Here is a 23,511-nt window from a genome sequence, read left to right on the forward strand (position 1 = left end):
AAAAAAAAAAAAAAAAAAAAAACCACACTGGGATGGGGGCAGACTTGATCCAAAAGCAACGACAAGAATCACCCTACAACTTGCATAAGGTACTCAGTCGAGCATTAGTCCAAAATCTAAAATACTGAAACCTAAATTAGATCATCACATACATTCAATTCCTTATCTTCCCGATCCTCAGGACCTATGCCTTCAAACAGAATTCAAAGAGTTAAATCTGGCCATAGCTCGTTGTTTTTCATGCTAACATTTGTGGCATTAGGACTATTTTGTTAACTAGGTATATGCAATTCACAGAATTTCACGGTAAATTCCCCAGACCAAATATTTGGCTGAACAAATAAACAACATTATCCATTCCTGAAAATAAGCCAGTAGAAGGAGGGGGGGAGGTTCGGGGGAGGCTGGTTGCTAGAAAGTGACCTGAGCCAGGCAGCCACTGGGCTCAGGATTTGCCCTCGGATGATTTGTCCAAGTGCTAGAGATCTGCGGGTTCCTCTTCAACGACACGGACATTTCAGAAAGTTGCTGGAAATCGGGCAAAACAAAACGAGGCTGCCTGAGGGGAACCCTTAATGGCCTTCCCCTAAATGATTTATTCGACCTCCTTACCATTAATCAAAGGGGCAGCGACCTGGGGGGCTAGGGGAGGGGGGAAGTAACCCTCTTTGCAGGGAGTTTTGGAGGAACTGTGGAGTCTTGCTGCCTTTGCCTGGGGCTCTGATCTCCTCTCTCCACCTGTGCTCTCCAGGGAGCTGGGGCTTTGGCAACTGCTCCACTTCTATTTTTATTGGTTTCCACTAAGCTGCTCCTTTCAGAGGATTGTAGGACTTCAGCAATTAAAAACAAAAATGAGTCCTGCTTCACCCACCCCACCCCCAAGAGCACATGGAAGAGTGTGTGTACATGAATGCGGGGGCACACTCAGCCCCACAATGGCCACCACCACTGCCACTCAACCCTACCTCCTCATGAAAAGAATGCACTCCTAACAGCTCATCCCACAGACTACACGAAGACACTGCTTTTGCCCCAAACACATCCAAGCCCATGCAGAAGAAAAGCACACACAAGAAATGAGCCCACGCAAGCTAAACTTCCAGGGCGTCATTTACTTGCTGGTGGCAAAAAAAAGCAAAGGTCTCTCCTCTGGTCCTCTGAGCCCCTATATCCGTGTCCTTCCAGAAATCCATTTCTCTGCCTCACTGGCAGCCCTGAACTGAGGGAGACTGCTCAAGCACGTTAGCATTTTCCATTTTTAGTTTGGTCAAAAACTGAGCTTTGTCCTTGGAGAAACCCTGGCTCAGAACATCACATCCACCAGGTGTATCACTTTCTGCCCAGCTCCAGGGAAGGGGGGAGGAGTGGCACAGAGATGCAAGGAGAGTTGGTATTTGACTCGAGGGACTCTATACAGTGGGATGCTTTCACAGTGCCCACTTGGAAATTCTGACCCTTCAGTATCTGACCTCATTCCCACCCCCCAACCCAGCTCAATCTCTTGGAATTTTGAATTCAATGAAAGCCTTCATCTGGGGAATAGGAGACAAGGGGGAAAAGTCCAGAAACACTGGAGAATTTCTACCATGTGGTATATCAAAATAGTGGTCACCAAACTTTTTGAAAGTAAGGCAGATTATTTATTTTATTGGATAAAACCCACTTCTCAAAAAAAAAAAAAGAAAAAAACTCCTGCTTAAAACACACACACACGTTAATATGTGAGTGTGCAAACTAGTTTTGATTTTAAAATACAACATTGGTGCCTGTAATAACTGGAGATACCCTGGGTATCATAAAAGCAGAGGTGGGAAGCATTTCCCTAGAGTTGAGACTCTTACCCAACACACTTTGCTGGGACACACCTCTAACAGGTGAGCAAAAACAGAGGATGTACAAAGAGCCCAAAACTGAGTCTTTAATCTGGCCTACTCCTTTCATCCCACTGTTTCTCCTAGGCATGTGTCATCCAGATGGGAGAGGATGCCACGTCCTTGTCCTTGTTAACATTAAATAGAAATGGAAAACAATTCATCCTGGCAATTACCATCCTCCACCTTCAGTTTACTTCCTGTCTTTCCAACTTAACCACCTCCAGTTAACCACACTCTGACTTCCACAGTGCCCCCAGCCCCACCTTAACAGAAAAAAATCTCATCCAAGAGATGGGGCGAAGGGAGAGAAAGGATTTAAGAGAAAAAGAACATAGTTTACCTTTAAAATAATGACTCATTTTATTTTTTTCTTTTAATATGTAGTTATAAATATATTTTGTCAAAATATATGATCAATATGGTCAAAACATTTGCACATAAAGTCATAAATAAGGTCAAGGTGAATGTTTAGATTTTTTTTTCCTTTCTTTTTTCTTTTTTTTTTTTTTTAAGATAAAAGTCCAGCTATAAGGAAGCAGTCTGTGTAGTGTGTGGGTGAGTAGTGGATGGGACGTGTGTGTGTGTGTGTGTGTGTGTGTGTGTGTGTGTGTGTGTGTCCCCAAGGAAGGCCTGATCTCAGCGGCACCCACATCCCTCTACTACCATCTCCTGATAATTTTTCAGTACCACCTTGTCATACTCATCCAAGTACAGCATGGAGATGGCGCTCAGTTCGGTGGGAACACAACAGGCTTTGGGGATACTGGAATTGACAGAGTTGACCAGGGTCTGCACAATGGCATGGTTGGTTGAGTTGAGGTGGTCGGCCAGTGGAAAGGGGCAGTCCCCATGGCAGTAGAAGGCCTGGTAGCCTGGTGGGGCCACAATCCAGTCATTCCAGCCCACATCGCTGAAGTCCACATAGAGCGAGTGGCGCCGGCAGTTCTTATTCTTCTTCCGGGCCCTCTGTGGGTGATGCTTGGGGCTACGCTTGGCCCTCCGGCGTCGGGTCAAGGCATGTCCCCGGCCATCATGGCCAAAGGTGACCAGGAGGGGCCGGAGCTGGGCCCAATCCCCACTCCCTTGAGGTAACGATCGGCTAATCCTGACGTGCTGGCCCTGGCGGGTCCGTGTCTGATGGAGGTGGGTCACCTCAATGGCCAGCCCATAATTGGGCTGCTTCTCCCGGGTCCAGCGAAGGACTGCAGGGCTCACATCAAAAGTTTCCCACCGTGTCACATTGTGGTGGACCAGTCTCGTGTCCAGTAGTCGTGTGATGAGGTGCCCGGGCACCACTTCTGCCGGGGGCTTCATAACCTCATAAATGTTTATACGATGAAAGCCCTGCTCCCAGTCAGGGCCCTGGTCCACCTGCTCCCGGAAGAGTCGAAGCTCTGCGGACGAGATCACCTCGTTCTCTGGGATGCTGCTGAGGTTAAAGAGGAAACGAAAAGCAGAGTTTTCGCTGGTCCCTGGGATGTTCTCCAGATGTTCTAGGCACAGTCAGGGAGGAAAAGAAAAAGGGAAAAGAAAAAAATAAAAAAAGAAGAAGCACATGAGCTATTTGAGAGGCTGAAAAATCAAGAAATAGCTAAGAGTTGGGTGATGAGTGATGAACTCTGCTTATATAGTGGAAGCCTATTTGGGGGAAACAAGCATACCGTTTAATCTGAAGGAGCAGATAAATGGCGCAGCTAGCAAACCAGCGAAGCCTAGCTAGCATTCAGCAAGCACCAAAGACAGAATCTCCCAATCTCCTTTATACGTCTAATAATTTCCATGTGTTAACTCCTTACTCCACCACCATCAGACTTCCCTTTTAAAGCCCTCTTGGCTTTGTGTACACAGTTTGCTTTACAAGTGGTTGTAAAGAAAAAGAGGGGCCAACAGAGCAGAGGCAGGAGGGAACATGCACACAACCACCTTCTGCCTCTTCCACTTTTGAGTATGTTACCAAACATTTCCCCAGCGATCTTGGAAGCACAGAGCATGCCTTGTTGATCATGTTACAGAGAGGAAAATAAATTCCAACACAGTAATGATGCTGGTGGATTAATAACTCAGATTTACTTTGGAAAAGAAACATCCGCTAGGAAACATTCAGATCGGATTACAAGGCCCCTATTGAATAAACCTGACAAACACACAGCTGTAATATTAAATTCAGTAGGTGCTTTGAAAAACAGAAAAAAAAAAAAAAGGCAGAAACCTTGGCATAAAAGGCTTTGATATAGCAAAAACACACGGCTGGGGCTAGCCCACGTCTGAGTGGTGTCATTCCCCTTCTCCCCAACCCCTCCCTTCTGTCTCCAAAAAATAAATTCAGCCACAACTCTGAAAACTCCAGAAAGTAAGCAGCTCTGTTCCCCAGCCTCCTGGATTTGGGGCTCTGAGGTAACCTGAACCCCTCTCCCCCAGAGCTTCCACTGTCCCACCAGGCAGCCCTACTGGCCCTCCCCAGCCCAGACTCCGGGCAGGGACTGACCTTCGTGGTGGAAGCTCCTCACGGTGTTGGCCCGACTGGCGGGGCGCTCAGGATACTCCAGACCGATGCTGTGGATCTGCTCCTCCTCCTCCTCCCCAGACTGAAGCCGGTAAAGATCCCGCATGTAATCCGGGACGACCGCGCTCTTGCTAGGCTGCGGGCGGCGGCGCAGCCCGAACATCTGCAGAAGTGTGGCCTCGAAGTCCCGAAGGAGCTCATGACTCTGCCCTGAGCGGCGTCCTCCCGCGTGGCCCTGAATCTCGGCGACTTTTTTCTTCCCCGTCTCAGGTATCAAACTAGCATGGCTCGCGCCTCCTAGCAGGACTTGGCATAATAAAACGACCATCAGCATTCGGTTACCAGGAATCATGGTGTCTCTGGGGAGGGGGAGGAGGTGGAAGGTTAAAGAATAAATAAACACCGATAACTAGAGAGAAATAGAGATGTCTCTGCATACGCACATAGGGCTAGAGCTAGAGGGTCAAGATGTAAAACAGGTCAGAAAGATCAAGTTTGTGTCTTCGCCCTCACACACACCCCTCACCACCAGCTGCAGCCATGCACGGCCTGAAAGTAGGAATTGCCCTGTAATTACTTGGTCTAACTTGTTTACAGTCAAATAACCCCAAATCAGATAGCCTCCATCCTGTTAATCTTTTTTTGTCCCAACTGCTATCTGAGCCATGATCTCAGCTTGGCTTCTTCAAGGATAAACAGTTAACATTGAGAAGGTAAAGAAGGGTGGGGGAGGGAGAATTAAAATGCCATCGCTCTCCTCTCCACTTCAGACCTTCAGCCTCTCTCCCCGTCTCCCTCCACCCCCCTTCTTCCTCCGCCCTCCGAGCCAGAGCCCGACTTCCACCACTTCCAGCTGGTTCGGAGCAGGAGGGAGGGAAAGCAGAGAAGCAGGAGCAGGGTGAAGGCACGGGGGAGGCAGGGTCTGGGAGCTGACCGAATGGTTGGAGGGTTTATTTTACTGTGGCTGATGAGTTTGAAATGCCCAGCAAGAAGCATCTGATCGCGCCCTCTCGCTCACTCCCGGGGAAGGGTGTGTGGGAGGGGATGAGTCCAAGAGCGACCTCTGTGAGTTTTGACAAGCAGCTAGGAACTCGCCACAGGGGCACTTGGTGCTCTCCAGTACCCCCCCACCCCCCGGCTGAGGACCTTCCATCTCTTTAGCCCCCTCTCGCTCCCCTTTCTTGCAACGCACGGCTCAGAGAGAGCGAGTGGGAGCAAGGAGCACTTTAAATAGAACCGGCGGGCTCGGACCGCAGCGGCTGCCCGGCCTAGAAGAAAGCGACAGCGCTGCCAGAAAGCAGAGTGTGGAAGGAAGGTCCGACGGGAGGGACACAAGGCGAGCACGGGTGGGGAGGGCAGAGTGAATTCCCGGGAGGAGGGAAGGAAGAGGTGTCTACTCACTGACAGAAAACAAGGCATATAATAACAGTCCATGATTCTTGACAGCCAATCTTGAACAACTTGCTGGAAATGCTCAGAGGAGCTGCGGCAGTGCGTTGCTCTGGATGGCACTACGGAATGGCTCCTAAAATGAATATTTGAATATAATGAGACTCTGGCGCAGACAGACTCTGTTTTTCTTCCAGCCCCTAGGCGTCACGTGAGCGCAGAGGCCCCGCCCCACGCACGGAGGAGCCCGCCCTCCCCGAGGCGGGCTGTGAAAGGGCCCGCGCGCCCGCCCCCGTCTCCCCACCCCCCCAAATCCCCGCCCGCCCGCGGCCCCGCCCCCTCCTGGAGAAGCCAGCCTCCGCGCCAGCAGCCCCAAACCTCAAGCGGTCCGGGAGGAGCTCCGGGTGGCGCTCTGCGGAGCCCTCGGCCGGTCCCCGGGTGCACCGCGCGGAGGACGTGGTCCTCGCCTCTACCTGTAGCCTTCGGTGCGTCGGGCTGGGCCCTCGCGCCAGCGGCCTGAAGCCGAGGATCTGGGGGGCACCGTAAGGGCTGCGCCTTTCAGCCCGAACCCAGCTCAAGTGGGGCCGGGATTGGGGGCAGCGGAGTCTCAGCCGCTGAAAGCCACCACCGAGAGTCATTTAAAAAGGAAAGTGCTGAGGGACACACAGACACACATGCGTCGCGCGCACCCCACTTCCTCCCCAGGGTCTCCGAGAGGCCAAATATTGCTCCCAGTGACAGCTAGTCACCCCCTGGCGAACGCTTGCGAATGTTCAGAAGAAGTGGGCAGCCACTTTAGCTCCCAGCCAAAAGCTGCGGACCCTGTCACGCGGGGCCGGAGCGGGAGACGTTTAGGCGGTAATCGGTGTGGGAAAGTGGTGAGGGAGCCGCCGCTAGGCTCTTTCCTCCGGTTCCTTTACGCAGAGAAACTCCGCACCTCGGCGATCCCTCGCCAAGCAAAGCAAATCTCCGAAGAAAGTGGTCGGTGGGCCATTCAAGGCAGAGGGGCGGACGCCGAAGCGCAAAGCTCAGGGCAGACGCGAAAAGAGGCGTCTCCTCAGAAAGGGCGCATCGCATTTTTCAGATCTCAATGTCGCGGAGGTTTTACAACTCCCGACCCGGCGCAGAAAGGAAATCCCACCGCATTCCCAGGAGTCGAGAAAACCGTGAACAGCTTTCGGCCTGCGCTCGACCTCTGCGTCTGCGTCTCTCTCTTACTCTCTCTCTCTCCCCAGCTTGTCTTTTTTAAACTACTACTCCTCCCCCGCCACTTCCTCCCCCACCCCCTTCCTCCTTTGCACCAGCTGCAGAGTCGGAGCAAATATTTCTTCAAGAATTTTACCAGCCCACAGCTCAAGGAATTACTGGGATGTCCTCACCGAAGATGCTGCACGCGTGGGTCGCTCAGCACGGGGGCCTTTTCAAAAACCTGACCCACGCAACTCGGAGTCAGCCCGGCCTGCCCCGGGGTCCCGAGTCCCACGACTCCCTCTGCAAAGCGCACGGCACCCGGCCGCCCTTTCCTGAGGCTGTTCCCAGTTCCTGCCTTGGGTCGCTTCAGAGCTCGAGGGCTCAGGTTGCCGACCTCACTCTCCCCGACAAACTTGGTTTTCTTCTTGGGGGCACTCTCGGGAAGGCTTGGAGGAAGAGGAGTAAAGGACCAAGCGCTTAACCCTCCCTCCGGCCGCGGCTGCCCGGCGCCGCCCGACACCGCGCTAGCCGGGGTGTGGAGGCCGCGGGCGCCCCTGCGCGACGGTCCACGCCCGGCGAGAGCCGCGCCGCTTTTTGAGCGGCTTTGGGTTTTCCCGCTGCCGCGCCACCGCTGGTGCTGACTGCGAAAGGGTTGGGAAGAGCAAAGAGTTTTATTGAGACGCCTAGAACCTTCAAGATGCCCCGTGGGAGGAGCTCCAGAAATGGGAAAAGCACACGGAGAAGGGTCGGTCCCCGCGGGCGAAGGGACAGCGGAAGGCGCGGGCGCCCGCAGTCCGCCGACAATCCTCTGACCCTAGGAATCTCCCAGGGTGCGGCGGGAGCGCGCGCTGCGCTAAAACCCAGAGGCCGGGGGAAGAGCGGGTTGTGTTTCAACTTCGGATTCAGAAGGATTCGTCTCTAATCACATTTTTCTCCCCCAGTTTTCTTAATTAAAAAGATAAAAGCCGAAAAGCACTTTCGTCTCCAGAACTCTTTCTTGAGGGGCGGGGATGCAACTCGTCCTTTACTTCCTTGCCCGAGTTTTCGCCCAACGCCAAAGTTTGTTCAGAGGTGGCCTCAGTTTACCAAGTCAGTGTCTGGGCGGTTTAACGTCTCACAAAGCCTTCAGGCCCACAAAACGCGATCCTCACAAACCGCTATCCTCACAAACCATTCACCAAACGGTGCCCGGAAAGCTTTTAAGGTCGCGGGCGCAGCTCCCGCGGGGAGGGGTCCGCAGGGACCCACGAATCCCGGGACACTTTCCCGTCGGCTCTGAGCCGGGAGGGCCAGTAAGAGCCACGAGTCCGCCGTGCATCTCGCCAGCAACTCTCCGAAGGACAGGACACCGCGGGAACCTGCGTTTCCGGGGCGGCCAGCATCCCGGCCGTCGTCCCTACAGACCCAACACCGTGAAATGATAGAGGAGCAGCTCCTTGGATGCTGCAAGTCCACGAGAATAGCTCGTGGAGGAGGCGCGTTGGGCAGCAGCGGTTCGCCAGCTTTCAGGGGCTTTCGCCGGCTGGGGGCCGGGTCGAGTGACACTCCCCTAGACGCAGCCCTCCCGCGGCGCGCACGCTCCAGAAGCAGGAGAACCGCGCTCACCACCGCGGAACTAGCCCTGGTTGGGTGTTCTGTCTCCACCTCGACGCCCCTCGGTTCCCTCACTTTCTCCGGACCTCAGAGCCACCTCTCCCCTTTCTCTCCTGGCCCTTCCCGCCGGGAAATCGCAAATGCTAGTCCACGAGCGACGTGATCGGTTCAAGACCCCACGGTCTTTCCCAACGACCTCCAACTAAAGGCTTCTCGTCTCCGCTCTTCTCCAGCCCCGAACCTACCAAATGTGGAAATCGCCCGGGGCCACCGGACGGAGAAAGTGGTCTGGGTAGAGGTAGTGGCATATATGGAAGTGACTTTCAGCGCAAGCATCCCTACCTCTAGCACCACCACCGGGGAGGGGGGAGGGAGCACCTTTTGCCTCGACACAGCCAGAGCCCCCTACTTCTCCCCCCCAAGGATGCACCTCAGCCTTCCCCCGCTCCCCGCCCCTCGCCAGGTAGCCTTGCTCACCATAGATCCCTGCAGTAGCAGGCTCGCAAGCAGCAGCTCCTGGGGACCTCTGAACAGCTGCAGTGAACCTGGGTGAGGGCCGAGGACTGGGGCGCAGCAGGCTCGAGACGGCGTGGACGGGAATCCCATCAGGGAGAGAGGCGAGATACTCAGCCCTGATCTGCAGCGGCGTCGCAGGCTCCGGTCCCTCGGCTCTGATGCCAAACTCACCTAGTTTCCGGGCCGAGCTGCGCTCCCCTTTCCTCCCTCCCTCCCTCCTCCTCTGCCCTCCCGCATCTTCTTCCTCCTCTTTCCCTCTCTCTCTCTTTCTTTCTTTCCTTCCTCCTCCTCTTCCCCGGCAGCCCCTCCCTTCTTCCCTCCTCCCTCGCTCGCCTCCCTTTCTGGGATGGGAGCCCCGCCCACATCCTCCCATCCCGCCGCCGGGCCTCGCCTCGCCGGCCCTGGTCCCGGAAACCCGGGCAGCGCCCGAGTCAGCAGCTGCTGCCCAGGCTGGGACGCCGCTGCCTCAAGCTCCGGGAAGCGTTCGGGGCTCACCTGGGGACCACGTGCAGAGGTACTAAAATGCATGCATCGACTAGTCGCAGTACCTTCCAAAAATACCCAGGGGAGTCTGGGCTTCTCTGAGTTTAGAGTAGCTACTGCCCAGACCGATGATTAAAACACTGAGTAATCACCATTTACCCGAGTAATTAGAGATAATGAAACACCTCTAAAATCAGGTTATGGAGAAAGGAGCTGTTGGATGGGTTTAAAGGGAGGCCTTCCATAAATTGTTAAAGGATTACCAAACGTTGAGAAACAGGCTGTGCTCAGAGCTGTGTGCTTAAAAGAGGTACCAGGTACCTCTTTGGCTATTGAAAGATGATGACTTTCCTTCCAAAGCATTTTTAAAAATGCTTCTTGTGGAAAGCCTTGGTGACCCGCAGAAAGTCAGCCCTAATAAACAGTCTAGTTTCCCCTGCCCCTCCAGACCTCACCCTTTTGAGGACAGAGGAGGCTTGGAGACAGGCTGGGGCAACGTTTTTATCATTGGAAAAGTCTGTTTGTAACTCATAACTTCTAAGAACCAACAAGGCAGTTATTTGTGTTATTGTTGTTGTTGTTGATTTTTGATGTTGTTGATCTGTGGTGCACCTAGGAATCCTTAACATCAGCAAACCGACATTCTAAGGAGGTAACAACCACAGAAGCAACAACCTTTTTGGCCACAAGGACACAAGACAATATACCCTTTGGTCTGTTTTTAAAGGAAGAAAGAAGATGAGGAGTTGGGCCTTTCCTACAAGAAAGTGCTAGTAATCATATTAGCAGGGAGGGGGAATGTGTGGCTTTATAAACCTTCCCAAACAGGAGCTAATTTCACACGGTGCCTCTGACAGAGCAGCGAGGAAAATATCAGCATCATCTCTCTGTTTTACAAACACCAAAGGGGAAGGACAGCCACGTTAAAGGGACTTGCCTAGAGCCCTGAAGTAAATCACAGCCTCTGCTCTCGAGTCCTGAGCTACTTCAGCTGCAGGGCAGGGCTGAGGGTCACTGCCCTGAGCTCCAGGTAGCCGGTGAAATACCAAAGGATGGAGCATTTTCTGTGCTGGATTTCTTTCCCTGGGATAGATATTACACTTCACTGTCTCAAGCAGGGCATTTAAGTCTGCACTTAAAAAGATACTGGTCCAAGGTAGCTCTTCTGTAAAAACTACCTTCACACACCTCCAATATTTATAAAACAGGAATTACTTCCTGTGTGGAACACAGGTTACAAAGGGTGGGAAGTGCTTGAGATCAGAGAAACAACTGTGAGAGCAGAGCCAAGGTCTCCTGCCATCTTTTCCAAGTTAGGCCTGTGAAGCCTTTTAGCCTAATAATACATCAAACAAGGGAGACAAGCTGAATGGCTTTGGGCAAGTCCTTTAATTTTCGTGGGTCTCAGTTTTCTCATCTGCATAATGAAAGAATTAGGCCAGATAATTTCCATGACCCTTTTCAATTTGAAAATGATTTAAATGTTTAATTGAAAGTTTATTATATTAAACATCAACCTTCTTTCATTTAAATCACTGCTGAGCCCACCTCCTCTAAGAACCTCTGATTAAGCAGGACAGGGCAGTACCACCACCCTGAAAGGATGACTGACAATATACCTCCAGCTTCCAACATAATCAAAATTACATTAACTATTAATAGTAACACAAAATTAAAACTCCATTCAATCATTACCTAATGTCCATCCTAGGGCACTAAGCAGTGTGCTCCTTCAGTAAGGAATAAGGACAGATTAAATGTTTACCAAGCCCCCTAAATCAATCACTACTGTTTTAATCATTAACAAAATGTGTTCCTTAATATTTAAACTCGAAAGCAACAGTGATATGCTGTGCCTAAAAGCAGGGCTTTATTTCCTTTCATTTTATAGCACCAGATAATGGGTTTTTTTTCTTTTTTAAAACCCAAATGTTTTTGGATGATAGCTATTATCTCATTTTGCTGAAGCCCAGATACTAAAGTGGCCATTGGGCCACCCACGTGGCCCTGGACTCACAGTCCAGGAGTTTCTAATTAAGCCACCTGACATACCTGGTGGAGACCCTGATATGAATCTTTAGATGTGTGTTGAGAGAACTCAGCTTCAGCTCTCCTGGGACAGCTTTATTTCTAGCCCACATTTCAGCCGGGTGCAAACCATCATTATCCACTCCCTTTACTCCTCTTTTTGTTTCTGTTTGTTTGTTTGCTTTTGTTGTTGTTGTTTTTTCCTGTCTCTCATGCCAAAGAACAAATCGCTTGTTGGTTCGAGAGCTAAATCGATCACAGCCTAGAGATGAGGGTGGTGAGGGCAATCAATCCAGTCTTTTCACCATCTCAGGTTTACTTGGGAATCTTGATGTTTTTGTAGAACATAATATGGATGGATCAAATGAAACTGTACCCTTAAAGCATACAGATTAGGGGGAGAAATCCATCACCATTCAAGAGCAACTACTGCTCCTCTGCTACTACTGCTGAATAAAGGGCATTCGTTTGTTGGGCATTCCCTGGAGAGCATCAGGAAAGAGTAGTTGGACAGTGAGCCCTTAGAACAGCCTTTCTCAGTGTATGTTCTGGGGACCAAAAGCTTCAGAACAAGGCTGCAGGTGCTGATAAGAATGCAGATTTCCTGGCCTGGCTGCCTGAGATCTGGATCCAGAAATCTACATTATTTCACAAGGTTCCCTGATGATTCTGAGTACACTAAAGTTTGAGAACTACTGTTTTAAAAGTCATTTCCCTTATATTTTCAGTGCTGATACCACTGAAAGGCTGACACCTAGACATTATTAAACAGGTAAGGAATATGCTTGGCTTGTGCTCTATAAACTGTTAAATGCGGTAATTATAGCATTACTACCTCCAAACACACCTAATAGGTTTTTGCAAGTGAAAACATTTTTAATCCTATAGGTGTAGTAGTCCTTGCTTCAGGTCCTTGATTAAAAACCACATCAGGTCTTCAAACCTTCTTTGCCGATCGTCTGTTGAAGCTATGGAGGGGTACTTGGAAGAAATTCCCAGCATCATTGCTGACTTTTGAGAAGCAGTAAGACAGACAAATTGGAATTGGAATTATTAAGGGATCTCTGAAGGCATTTGCTTTTCTCTTATTAATATCTACCATTTGTCTCATATTTGCTGTCTAGCCCTCATGACAACCCTCATAAAATTTCAGCTCTACAGATGAGAATCTGAAATTTAGACAGGTTGTGTAAGTTGCTCAAGGTCACAAAGCTAGTAGGTGGTGGCCCCAAAATTCAAACCAGCTCAGTTTGTCTTCAGCTCCGCATGCTGAGAGCTGGGCCTGCAGAGGGCTGGAAACCCATGGCCATGGTTTCTGACTAAACACGGCTTGCCCTGGAGGCTTTCCCAAGGCCAAGACACCAGCTGCAGCTCCATCCTTGTAGCTTGCTGTTACAGAGAATTTCAGGGTATCTTCCTGGTCCTTGGAAGACAGAACAAAATCAAGACCCATTAGCTTATCTCCTCCTGCTCTTATTACATAGCCCACCTTAGGGCAAGACTTATGTGACCTTCCCCGGGAAAAGGCTGTGATCTTGAGTAAGAGGCTGCTTACCTCTGCTGGGTCTGTTTCCTCATTGTAAAATATGAGGATGGACCAGATTCCTCATAGGTCTTTCTCAGGCCCCAAGATCAAGAAACAATATACTGTCTATTAGTTAAAATCGTGGTCAAATGGCTTAAACCTCCAGAGTCTTGGTTTCCTCATTTATAATCTGAGAATAACAATTTCTATTTCATAATGTTCTTATAAGCATTAAATGAGTTAATGTAATAAAATGGCAGGTACCTAAGTGCTCAATAAATATTAGCTATTATTATTTTGCAAAGGTGGTATTGAGTTTTATTTACAGTTAGTGATAAACTTTTTAAAGGAAAGGGCTATATCTCACATTGGTTTTGTAATCATTGGTACTGCACATATCTCAGGCATTGACTGAATAAAGGCTGTTTACGTGAATCTGCATTCATTGAGATAACATTCATTATGATTTATCTGTACAGATCTGACCCAGGAACACATCTCTGCCAAGATAACTAATACCTGTCAAAGTAGACATTCATAACCACTGGGAGCAAGGAAATAATAGACTAGATGACACAGCCAAAGCATTTTCCATCTCCAATATTTCTGGTCCCTAACACCTCTCACTTTTAACAATTTTTCTCTATACCTCTTGCTAAAATGTAAACCCATTTCCTTTTCTCTGCTCTGCAGAAGAAATATAAACCTGATTGCAAAGTTTTCCTTCTCCAAACATTTGAGACTGTTGTCAACCCTTGATATACCTCACTCAAAGATAAATAATATTGGATTCTAATATTTTCTCATGAATAAAACAAAATGTACTACTACTTCAGTTCCTTATGCCTTACATTGTTCTCTTGCTACTTTCTGGGATTTTTTTTTTTTTTTTTAATCCTTCAAAACAGACCAAAAATGGACAGAGAACTCTAACGAAGACTCCAGAGAGATCAGATGAAAAGACTGCTTTTATGTCCTAACATGTTTAACATGTGGATGGCAGACAGGGCATGGATATTGAAATTCCTCCCTTTGCAAAGAAGGGTTATGACAAAGAGGATGGGATTGGTACACATTGCAGGATATTTGGCTTCTCCCTGTTTCAGGCTTCCTTTGCTAAAAAATGGTCAGCTGCACTCACCTGATTCTACGGCAGGGATGCTGTTTGGAAATAAATTACTATGGAATGTAGCAAGAAGGTTACAACCTTGGAATGTCTTCATTCTCAGTGCACACACCATTCTCTTTCTCTCCCTGTTGTGCATGAACAGTGTGACCTGGATAAAATGCAGTGTCACTGTGGGATGAGTTTTGGAGGCAGGAGCAGAGTCCTATATGGACATCAGGCTGTACCAAATGAGTTGCTGTAGTTCCCCAACCAGATGTCACCTGGGCAATACCATCTAACCGTCTCCCCTCACTTCATGCTAACAGCTTTCTATCTAGTCTTTTGCAAGGAAAGTTTTGTCCAAAGGGGTATGTGATCCAAGAAAGTGTTATCGTATAAATAAAACTTGGATGTTTTTACAAATAGCTTAAATATATCAAGGTCCTTGGGGAGGGGGGTTCCTCTTCAAGAATAAAAGTATATTATTTGTAATCCCCTCAGGGATTACACATAGATAGATGTAACAAACACTTTAAAATGCTTGTTGATGTTCACTTTGTGAAAACTCATCAGGTTGTATACATGAGATTTGTGCAGTTTTCTATTCGTGTTGTATTTCAGTAAGAGTTTATGAAAAATATTCTTTTGAAATGACTTTTTTACAGTTTTTTTCTTTGACTACCATTTGAAGCCTACCAGCAAGAGACAATGTTTCTAGGCACCTCAGATAACCAAGGGGTTGCACAGGGCAAAGCTAGAAGCACAATCTGTAGTCCCGGTGGCCACAGCAGTGATGAAACCCAGCTATGGCTTCAGGGAATCCACTCTGGGGCCTCCCAAAGAAAAGCAGTTGCACCAACCAAGGTCTGGTCTCTGGGGACCAGTGCAACCCAAGGTAGAGGGCAAGGTGCTGCTGCCCCCTACATTTTTCTCAAGCTGAGGAGGGCAGGAACAACTGGGCCAGAAGAGAAGCTCCTGGAGGCATCTGCACCGTGTACAGCTCTTCCCCTCCTTCGTGTCTCTGGCTGAGAGGCTCGGACTGGGCATTGCAAAGCATCAGTCTCGGGGGTGGGGATGGGGATGGGGGGAATCAGGGACCCCAGATGCTTATTTCATAGGATAAAAATGCACTAAGTCCAAAGGAGAGGTAACATCTTCAGAGAAAGAAATAGGGTCCGTCCCCAGATTCTGGGAGCCCCCGGCTTGGGGGATTGGGCTGGGGACAGGAAAGTAATAGAGAAAATGGGGCTCCGAAGGAGCGCCTCTCTTGACCCCTCGCCAAAGCCGAGTCCCAGCTCAGACACAGAGATACGTCTGAAGTGCCTGTGAGCGGAGTTGGGCCCTTTTCGGGCCCTTGTGTCCCCAGGGCCAGGCTCAGAGATGACACAAACTCAAATTCAAGGAGTCAGAGACATCGGAGAAGGCTGTTGAGAGGGTGAACTGCGGGAAGGGGCCGAGCCGCCTGTGCGGAGCAACGGGGATCCCGGCTCTCACCTCCTGCTGCCGGAGGAGGGGGTGCGGAAGCCGGCAGTGCCGAGCCAGCCCCGGCGCCTCTCCGCTCCTCTCCGGCCGGCTGCGGGCACCTAGCTCCGGCTCCTCTTCCCTCGCACACTCACAGCAAGCGCCGGCTTGGGCTGCCACCCTGAAGACCTCGGCGCGCGTCCCAGGCTCGGGAGGCTGCGGGGGGCGCCGGCAGGGACGCCCCAGCAGGCGTCCCGGGGTGTCGGCCCAGCGAGGGTGGAGGCCACCCAGCTCTCCGCACCGCCCGGCCCGCGTTATTTTTAGCTCGGGGGCTACACCTTCCTACCTGCAAGAGCTCGCCGCGCTCTCAGACTCGTTTTGCAGGATTTGTGCCCCAGGTGGCTAATCTGACCCACACTTGAATAAACAGCGAAAGCGCGGGCCAAGGGGTGAGCCGCCCGCACGGAACCTCCATCCAGCCGCGCGAGAGGCTCCCGAGACGACGTCGACGTCCCGAGACGTCGTCCCCCGTGTCTTGGAGACTCTGGGCCATTCCTGCAGAAGGAGAGAGGGAGGAAAGAAGGGAAGGGGGGGAAGGAGGAGGAGGGAAAGGAAGGAGGAAGGTAGGTAGGAAGGTAGGTCCTAAATGCGGTTCCTGAGACAATTTTGCCCCTCCTGCCTGCAGTTCCCCGTGCACCGGCCCCGCCCTTAGATTTGTTGGGGCACAGGGTACCTGAGTCCGGATTATACTCGCAAAAAATTAAATCTGGATAGTAAATGTTAAGCTAGCCGCCCCCTCCACTACCGCTTCCATCTTATGACAGGTTGTTCAAGCAGTAGAGTCTGGGTTTTCCCATCAGGTAAGGAAAAGAGCTTGTTTCCCCAGGTGTCTCGGCTCAAGGGATCTGCTATTTCTACTTGCCAAGCCCAGCAGCGGTACCTGCAAATTTATGCAACACTGGGGAGGCGAGATTTATAAGGTTAGGAAGAGGAGGAGCAAGGACCTGGCATGGAGAAGGCCAGCAGCAGGTGTGAGGTTGCTGGAAGGGGCTTCAGATAATCTTTGGTGAGCAGTGGGTCATTGCCGAACAACCTAGGGGGCCCCAGCCTTCCCTGAAGGAGTTAAAAATGAAACAGCAAGGTAACTCTGTTACCCAGTACAAAGGGATGGCAGGCTGGCTTTTGAAGCCTTTGCCTCAGAAGTCCGATTTTCATTCTGAATCTTTTTGTTCCTCCTTTGCTTCCTACACATTAGGGTGTCAGTACAAGTAATAGGTAAGTATGTCTTCAGTTTGCACCAAAATGTTCTGTGCCACTCCTGACTAGTTCTTTAGCTAGAACCTGAAGAGTTTGGATAGTCTGGTTTTATTTCCCCAGCTTTAGATAAAATCCAGGTGAGGAAAAAAAAAAAGGTGGGGGGGGGCGGATAGAAACTGGAGGACTGAAAAACTAAGGGTCTTAAGGGGAATATAAAAGCGAGTGCTGGCTTTCTTTGCTGTATTTAAATTAAATGCTAATCTCTGTAGAGATTCTTAAACCTGCTATGTGGCCTCATTAAGGTTCTCTAGATGGATTTTAGAGGATCTGTGAAAACCACAAAATTTATGCATACAATTTTGGGGGTAAGTGTAAAAGCACGTGTAAGGGAGGATAACTTTATCCAATTTTCAAAGGGATTTGGGACCCAGGAAAGGTTAAAAAACCTCTAGACTATGGTGCCTGCAGTAAATCTTTCTTCCTGGGATAATGTCTCCAAGTTGCACACACACAAACCTTGACTCAGTGGTACATCGCTTTCACACCCAAGAGCAAAATGTTCTTAACTCTAACTTAGCAGAAGTGTCTCTCCATTTAGAGCCAACACACACAGAGGAAAGGAGCCTGGCAGGAGAGCAGAAGTGTTACCCGGAACCCAGGTCCCAGCTCTGCCCCATGTGAGCTGGAGCCCACCTACCCACCTAAGACTCCCGAGATGCTTAATGTGTAGATCAAATGCTGGAGTGTATGCGAAACTACTTTAACGCCTATGTGAAAACATATGGCTCGTGGCATTTATGAAAATAAATGCTGATGGGTTCCCGCATGCTAATTATAATTAGATGAACAATTATGTAAATAATTATAATTATGTAAATATTTGCATATTTTCTTCAACCATATACTTATAAGGAAAATCAACATACTTTGGATTCTTGACCATTGTCAGGGACGTTCAAGTTTCATTATCTCATTTAATCCCTGAAACAATTTATGGTTTATATACTATAGTTATTCCCTTCCTACTCCCCCCACCCCCGCTTTTTTTTTTTTTTAACATTTGAAGAGAGGCATGGAGAGGCTAAGTAAACTAATGAAGAAGACTGCCCAGCTAACAAACACCAGATTTTAACTCCGGATAAGGTTCCTGCTTTAGAGAGGGGGTATTGGAAAAAGAGCAAAATTTGTTCAGATTTAGGTACATGTAATTCCTATGGTACTTGTACATTCTGTGCAAAAGTGTAAGAGTTTGAAATAGAGCAGCCACACTTGGGATGTTCAGTCCTCGCATATACTCTTTGCTGGAAAACTGTCTTTAACCCATTCACTTCCTTTTCATTTCCTCCACAGTTCAGGTTCACTAGCATCTCAAAAGAAATTGATACACAGAGTTCCTTAGTGGCATCTATGCTTCAACTAATTAAGCAGCCTTAGAAGGGAAAGAACACCTCTGCCCTCCGCTCCTGCACGCCTTTGCAGTACGAACTATCATTTTTGGCAGCTAACGTATGGCAAAACGGCAACCCCTCAAATGGTTAAATATCTCCTCAAGGTGAATCAGCAAGAACATAGGTTTTTGGTTTTTTGTTTTTTTTGGTCTATACCATCAAGTCACGGAGCTGATGAAAACAAATAGATTCATTTTGCCGTCCCTGAGTTAATGGTACATTCAAAGAACCACCATGAGCTTTGGTCCACTTTCCTTTAAATACTTTCTTATGTCTTTAGCATTGGTATGTGGGTTTGTTCAACAGTTAATTCTTCTATTTTGTTTCTCTTTAGCATAAAATCCATAATGCCAAACTCTACACTACATAGTTTGTGGAAGCTCCAGAGAGCAGGCAGACATCTGTTCTTGATCTTTATGTTTTAATTACGGCTTGAGAACCAGTATCACAGAAAATCAGTTGCTGGAGGGCAAGGCCCAAAAGCAAAAATGAAAAAATATGGATCATAGTAGGTTCTTTGCTGAAAAAAATTATGAATTATGGTAAGTTTCTGTAAAGGACTCAGGTTGCTGGGCTGGAATAATAGATGAAAACATGGTCCTAGTAACATTTTGGTGCTTAAACAAGGGGGAACTGATGAAATGATTTTTAAAAGTTCAGTAGTAATTGTAGTATGATTTTTTTAAAAATAGACTTAAAATCAGACAGCCTGGTTTTAGGTATAGATAAAATGAGCCCATACTACATGTATGAACTTGGATACATGATTTGATTTTTAGAGGCCACCATTTCTTCATGATTATATGGGCTATATGATCTCTAAACTTTAGGTGTCAACAAGATTTTTGTGCAAAGGACCAGACCCAGCAAATACTTTAGGCTTTGTGGGCCACATACTGCCTCTGTCATTATTCTTCCTCTCCTGCCCCCTCCTCCCCCTCGCCTGGACCACCACCCCCTGCTTCTCCTCCCTTTCTTTTCTTCCTCCTCCTCCTCCTTCTACAATTGTTTACAGATGTGCAAACCATTTGTATTAGTTTGTTAGGGTTGCTGTAACAAAGTATCACAAACTCTGTGGCTTAAACAACAGAAATTTATTCTCTCACAGTTCTGGAGGCAAGAAGTCAGAGATCAAGGTGTCAACAGGGTTGGTTCCTCCTGAGGGCTACTAGGGAAGAACTATTCTATGCCTCTCTCCTGGCTGCTGGTGGTTCACTGGCAATATTTGGCATTCCTTGGTTTACCGAAGCTTCACCCTGATCTCTGCCTTTACATTCACATGGCGTTCTTCCGGTGTTTCTGTGTCCCAATTTCTCCTTTCTGTTGGGACACCAGCCATATTGGGTTAGGGGACCACCCTACTCTAGTATGATCTTAACTAATTATATCTGCAATGACCCTATTTCCAAATAAGGTCACATTCTGACACTGAGGGTTAGGACCTCAACATATGAATGGGGAGGGGGCATACACAATTCAGTTCCTAAGACCATTCTTAGCTCATAGACCATATAATAATAGACCATAGATTGCTGATCCCTTTACTAAGGCCCCTGTTTGTTCTAAAATCCTATAATTCTGTATTCTCCATGACATTATGTAACAAACTGTCTCATGATAGTCTTTCATTTAACAAATTTTTATTGAGCATCTATGTCTGCTAGGCCCTGTTCTTTTTTTTTTTTTTTTTTTTTGCTGCGTGGCTTGCAGGATCTCAGTTCCCCAGCCAGGGATTGAACCTGGCCCACAGCAGTGAAAGCCCAGAATCCTAACCATTAGGCCACCAGGGAACTCCCTAGGTCCTGTTCTAGATTCTGGCACATAGCATTGAAAAACTAATAAAAATCCCTGTTTTCCTGGGTCTGATTGTCAAGTAGGAAATGCAGACCACTGACAAAATAAACACAAGCTATAGCATGGCAAGAGGTACCAAGAATACAAATAATGTGGGACTAGAGGGGTGGGATAGGGAGGGTGGGAGGGAGACGCAAGAGGGAGGAGATATGGGGATGTATGTATACGTATAGCTGATTCACTTTGTTATACAGCAGAAACTAGCACCCCATTGTAAAGCAATTATACTCCAATAAAGATGTTAAAAAAATAAATAATGTGGGAAAGAGAGATGGCGAAGAGGTTGAATTTTAATCGAGGAATCATGGAACGGTTGATAGAAAAGGTAACATTTGCGCAGAGACCTGAAGGAGATGAGGGAGGCAGCAATTGGATATCTGGGGATACCACGTTTTGTCAAAAGGAAGAGCGGCATAAACTCCCAGGTAGAAGTGGGTCTGGTGTGTGCCGGGAAACACCAAGGAGGCAAGCGTGCCTGAGTGTAGTGAGCTAGCCGGGGAAGATGTGGTCAGAGAAGTGAAGGGCTGAGAGGTTAGATGGTGATGGTCTTGCACCCAAAGTCAGAGCCAATGCCTAGAGGGAGAGGAGGGAGGACCTAGGGTGCACAAATGAAGGAGGTGCTCACTCCCAAGGTCCTGGAAGGGCAGGTGGGACCCCGAGAGTGAGTGCCTCCTTAAACTGTGTGCCCTCGGTGCCTCCCTCACCTCACCCTAGTTCCAGCCCTGGAAAGGGCTTTGCCTTTAATTACAAGTGAGTCAGGAAGACTCTGGAGGGTTTTCAGCAGAGAAACAGCATGATCAACCTTACAGTTTATCAGGATCACTCTGGCTGCTGTGTTTAGCTCAAGGATAACATAAAGCAGACCAATTGTCAGACTACTGAACTATCGATAATTTCCAGAGTAAAATGGTGAAAGGGTTCTTACCTGCCGAAAGTTTTGCCACCCCAAACAGCTATTAGGCAAAGCAGTGGACCTTGGGTCCTTTTCTTTTGGTTCTCACTTAACATTTTTTGGAGGTCACCTACATGCTAGATGTCTGCGAAGTACTGGGATTCCTATGATGAACAAGAAATGGTCACTGCCTCAATCAATTGTTTTTTTCATTCTTTTCTTCATTCCCTCTTTCCTTAAAATATTTTGAAATTTAAAACAAAAACAAAAACCTTGCCTCAAAGCTTATCTTCTAGGGAATTCACACATACTTTATTGAGGTTTTCTGGTCCAGGCTCTCCATTTCCATTCCATTCAGAGTGGCATATGAATGGTCATGAGCATCAAGGAAGGACTTAGGAAATCAGCCACGATTTATTATGACTTCTCATGGGAATACTACATCTCCCTTTCAATCATAGGACCAGGAACTTCTAGGTCCAGAAGCTCTGAGATCCTCACACTCAACTCTCTCCTTTTACAGATGAGGAGACTGAGGCCCAGTGAGATCAACCTGCAGTTACACACCTACTTAGTGGTAGAGTGGGGCAGGTCATATTTTTCAAAGTTGGCTGAAACAGTGTCTTCCATCCCACACACTCTTGAACGTGACTTTGACACTCTTCCCACTGAGAGATGGGGGTCTGTATTCCCTCCCCTCGAATCTGGGCATATTAGTTTTCTACTGTTGTTGTAACAAAGTACCACAAACACCTTAATGGCTTAAAACAATACAAATCTATTATCTTACAGTTCTGGAGATCAGAATTCCAAAATGGGTCTTACTAGGCTAAAATCAAGGTGTTGGTGAGGCTGCATTCCTTCTGGAGGCTCCAGGGGGAATTTGTTTCCTTGCCTTTTCCAGCTTCTAGAGGCTTCTGGCATTCCTTGGCTCCTGGCCAGCATCACTCTGTCCTCTGCTTCTGCATCACATTTCCTTCTCTGATTCTGACCCTTCTGCCTCCTTGTTTATAAGGACACTTGTGATTACACTGGGCTCACCCAGATAATCCAGGATAATCTCCCCATCTCAAAGTCCTTAATTTAATCACATCTGCAAAATCCCTTCTGCCAGGTAAGGTAACATAGTCACAGGTTTGGGGATGAGGACTCGGACATCTTTAGGGGGTTATTATTCTGCCTGTCACACTGTGTAAACTCATGACTGCAGCAGAATTGAGCTATCTGCCTTCCAAGACTAGGCCATGAAAGTAACACTGCTTCCAACTGATTGTCTTGGATCACTTGCTTTTAGAACCCAATTGCCATTGTCATGCTGTAAGGTGGCCCAAACAAACCCAAGCAGAGAGGCTACATAGAAAGGCCATGCTGTAGAGATGTTCTGGCTGGTAGCCAGCTGTGGCCTCAGCTGACCACTACCCATGTGAATGAAGAGACTTCCAGATGATTCCAGCCCCCAGCTGTTCCATTACCTCCAACTTTCAGGTCCTCCCAACTGAGGCCCCAGACATCACAGAGGAAAGATAAGTACCCACACTATGCCCTGTTCAAATTCCTGATCCACAGAAAACGTGAGAAATTATAAATGATTGTTGTTATCTTAAGTCATTAGGATTTGTTATGCAGCCATAGGTAACTCATACAAAGGGCCATAACCCAGGTCTTCAGTTTCTCAGTCCCAGCACTTTTTCAATGCCAGGTATTACCTCTCAGTCAAGCAAGCAAACAAGTCAGCAAGAATCGTTTATTGAGCACCTATTAGGAGCAATGCTCTTTGGGAAATTTAAAGGCCTATAGAATTTGCTCTTCACCTTTAGAGAACACTCCCTAATCTGGTGGGAAAGATGTACAGAAAGTATATGTCAGGAATGGAATTAGGAAGCTGGTGCATTAGTCGTGGTAAGAGATAGTGAGATCCTGAACCTTGGGCTGAACACTGAAACAGGAGAGAAACTAGAGACTGAGGACTTTTCTGAGGGTTAGCTGACAAGAATTTCCAGGTGAAGGATATGCAGAAAGAAGAGGTAAGGAGGATTCTATTGCTTCTAGCCATCAATGCAGATAGAAAATCTAGAGGGAAAGTCAGGTCTGAGGAGACTTTATGGTACCTAAATTCAGTATCTGGTCATCAGTGAGGCTATTCCATGTTCTTGAAAGCATTTTGATCATTAAATAATGCTTCCTTCGCAAAGATGGAGCATTTAGAGAACCAACAGGAGTCACCTTAAGAGGTACTACCATCTGTGCAAGGAGCTGGAATTCCTACCATTCATTACCATGAGCATATCTGGTCTTTAGTACCATTTGTCATGCAGGAAAATGCAGTTTTGCATAAACTTAGTGTATTTGTTCATCACAGTAAATCATAGAAGGGTAGGTGCAACAGGTG

General features: G+C 48.1%; 1 protein-coding gene across 3 annotated transcripts; it reads right to left on the reverse strand.

The window, feature by feature from the left end:
• Positions 1-2,209: 2,209 nt before the first annotated feature.
• On the reverse strand, positions 2,210-9,197 carry BMP4 (bone morphogenetic protein 4). Of its 3 annotated transcripts, none has more exons than XM_007102474.4 (4): positions 9,028-9,197; positions 5,779-5,902; positions 4,360-4,736; positions 2,210-3,367 (listed from the first exon to the last, which is right to left on the reverse strand). In XM_007102474.4, the coding sequence occupies exons 3-4, from the start codon at positions 4,727-4,729 to the stop codon at positions 2,511-2,513; spliced, it is 1,227 nt and encodes a 408-aa protein (XP_007102536.1). In that variant the 5' UTR covers positions 4,730-4,736; positions 5,779-5,902; positions 9,028-9,197; the 3' UTR covers positions 2,210-2,510. The 3 variants fall into 3 exon arrangements, with proteins under 3 accessions (XP_007102536.1, XP_054944412.1, XP_054944411.1); XM_055088437.1 differs by having other exon boundaries at positions 5,783-5,902; positions 9,028-9,151; XM_055088436.1 differs by lacking the exon at positions 9,028-9,197 and adding an exon at positions 7,146-7,360 and having other exon boundaries at positions 5,783-5,902.
• Between the last annotated feature and the right edge of the window lie 14,314 nt (positions 9,198-23,511).

The sequence above is a fragment of the Physeter macrocephalus genome, chromosome 11 (genome assembly GCF_002837175.3).
Source record: "Physeter macrocephalus isolate SW-GA chromosome 11, ASM283717v5, whole genome shotgun sequence".
Lineage (NCBI taxonomy): Eukaryota > Metazoa > Chordata > Mammalia > Artiodactyla > Physeteridae > Physeter > Physeter macrocephalus.

Coding starts and splice junctions, on each gene's coding strand:
- BMP4 (XM_055088437.1), bottom strand. CDS start 5,811: ATGGACTGTTATTATATGCCTTGTTTTCT. Junction 4,737..5,782: donor TATTATATGCCTTGTTTTCT/GTCAGTGAGTAG, acceptor CCCCCTCCCCAG/AGACACCATGATTCCTGGTA. Junction 3,368..4,359: donor GAGGAGCTTCCACCACGAAG/GTCAGTCCCTGC, acceptor GACTGTGCCTAG/AACATCTGGAGAACATCCCA.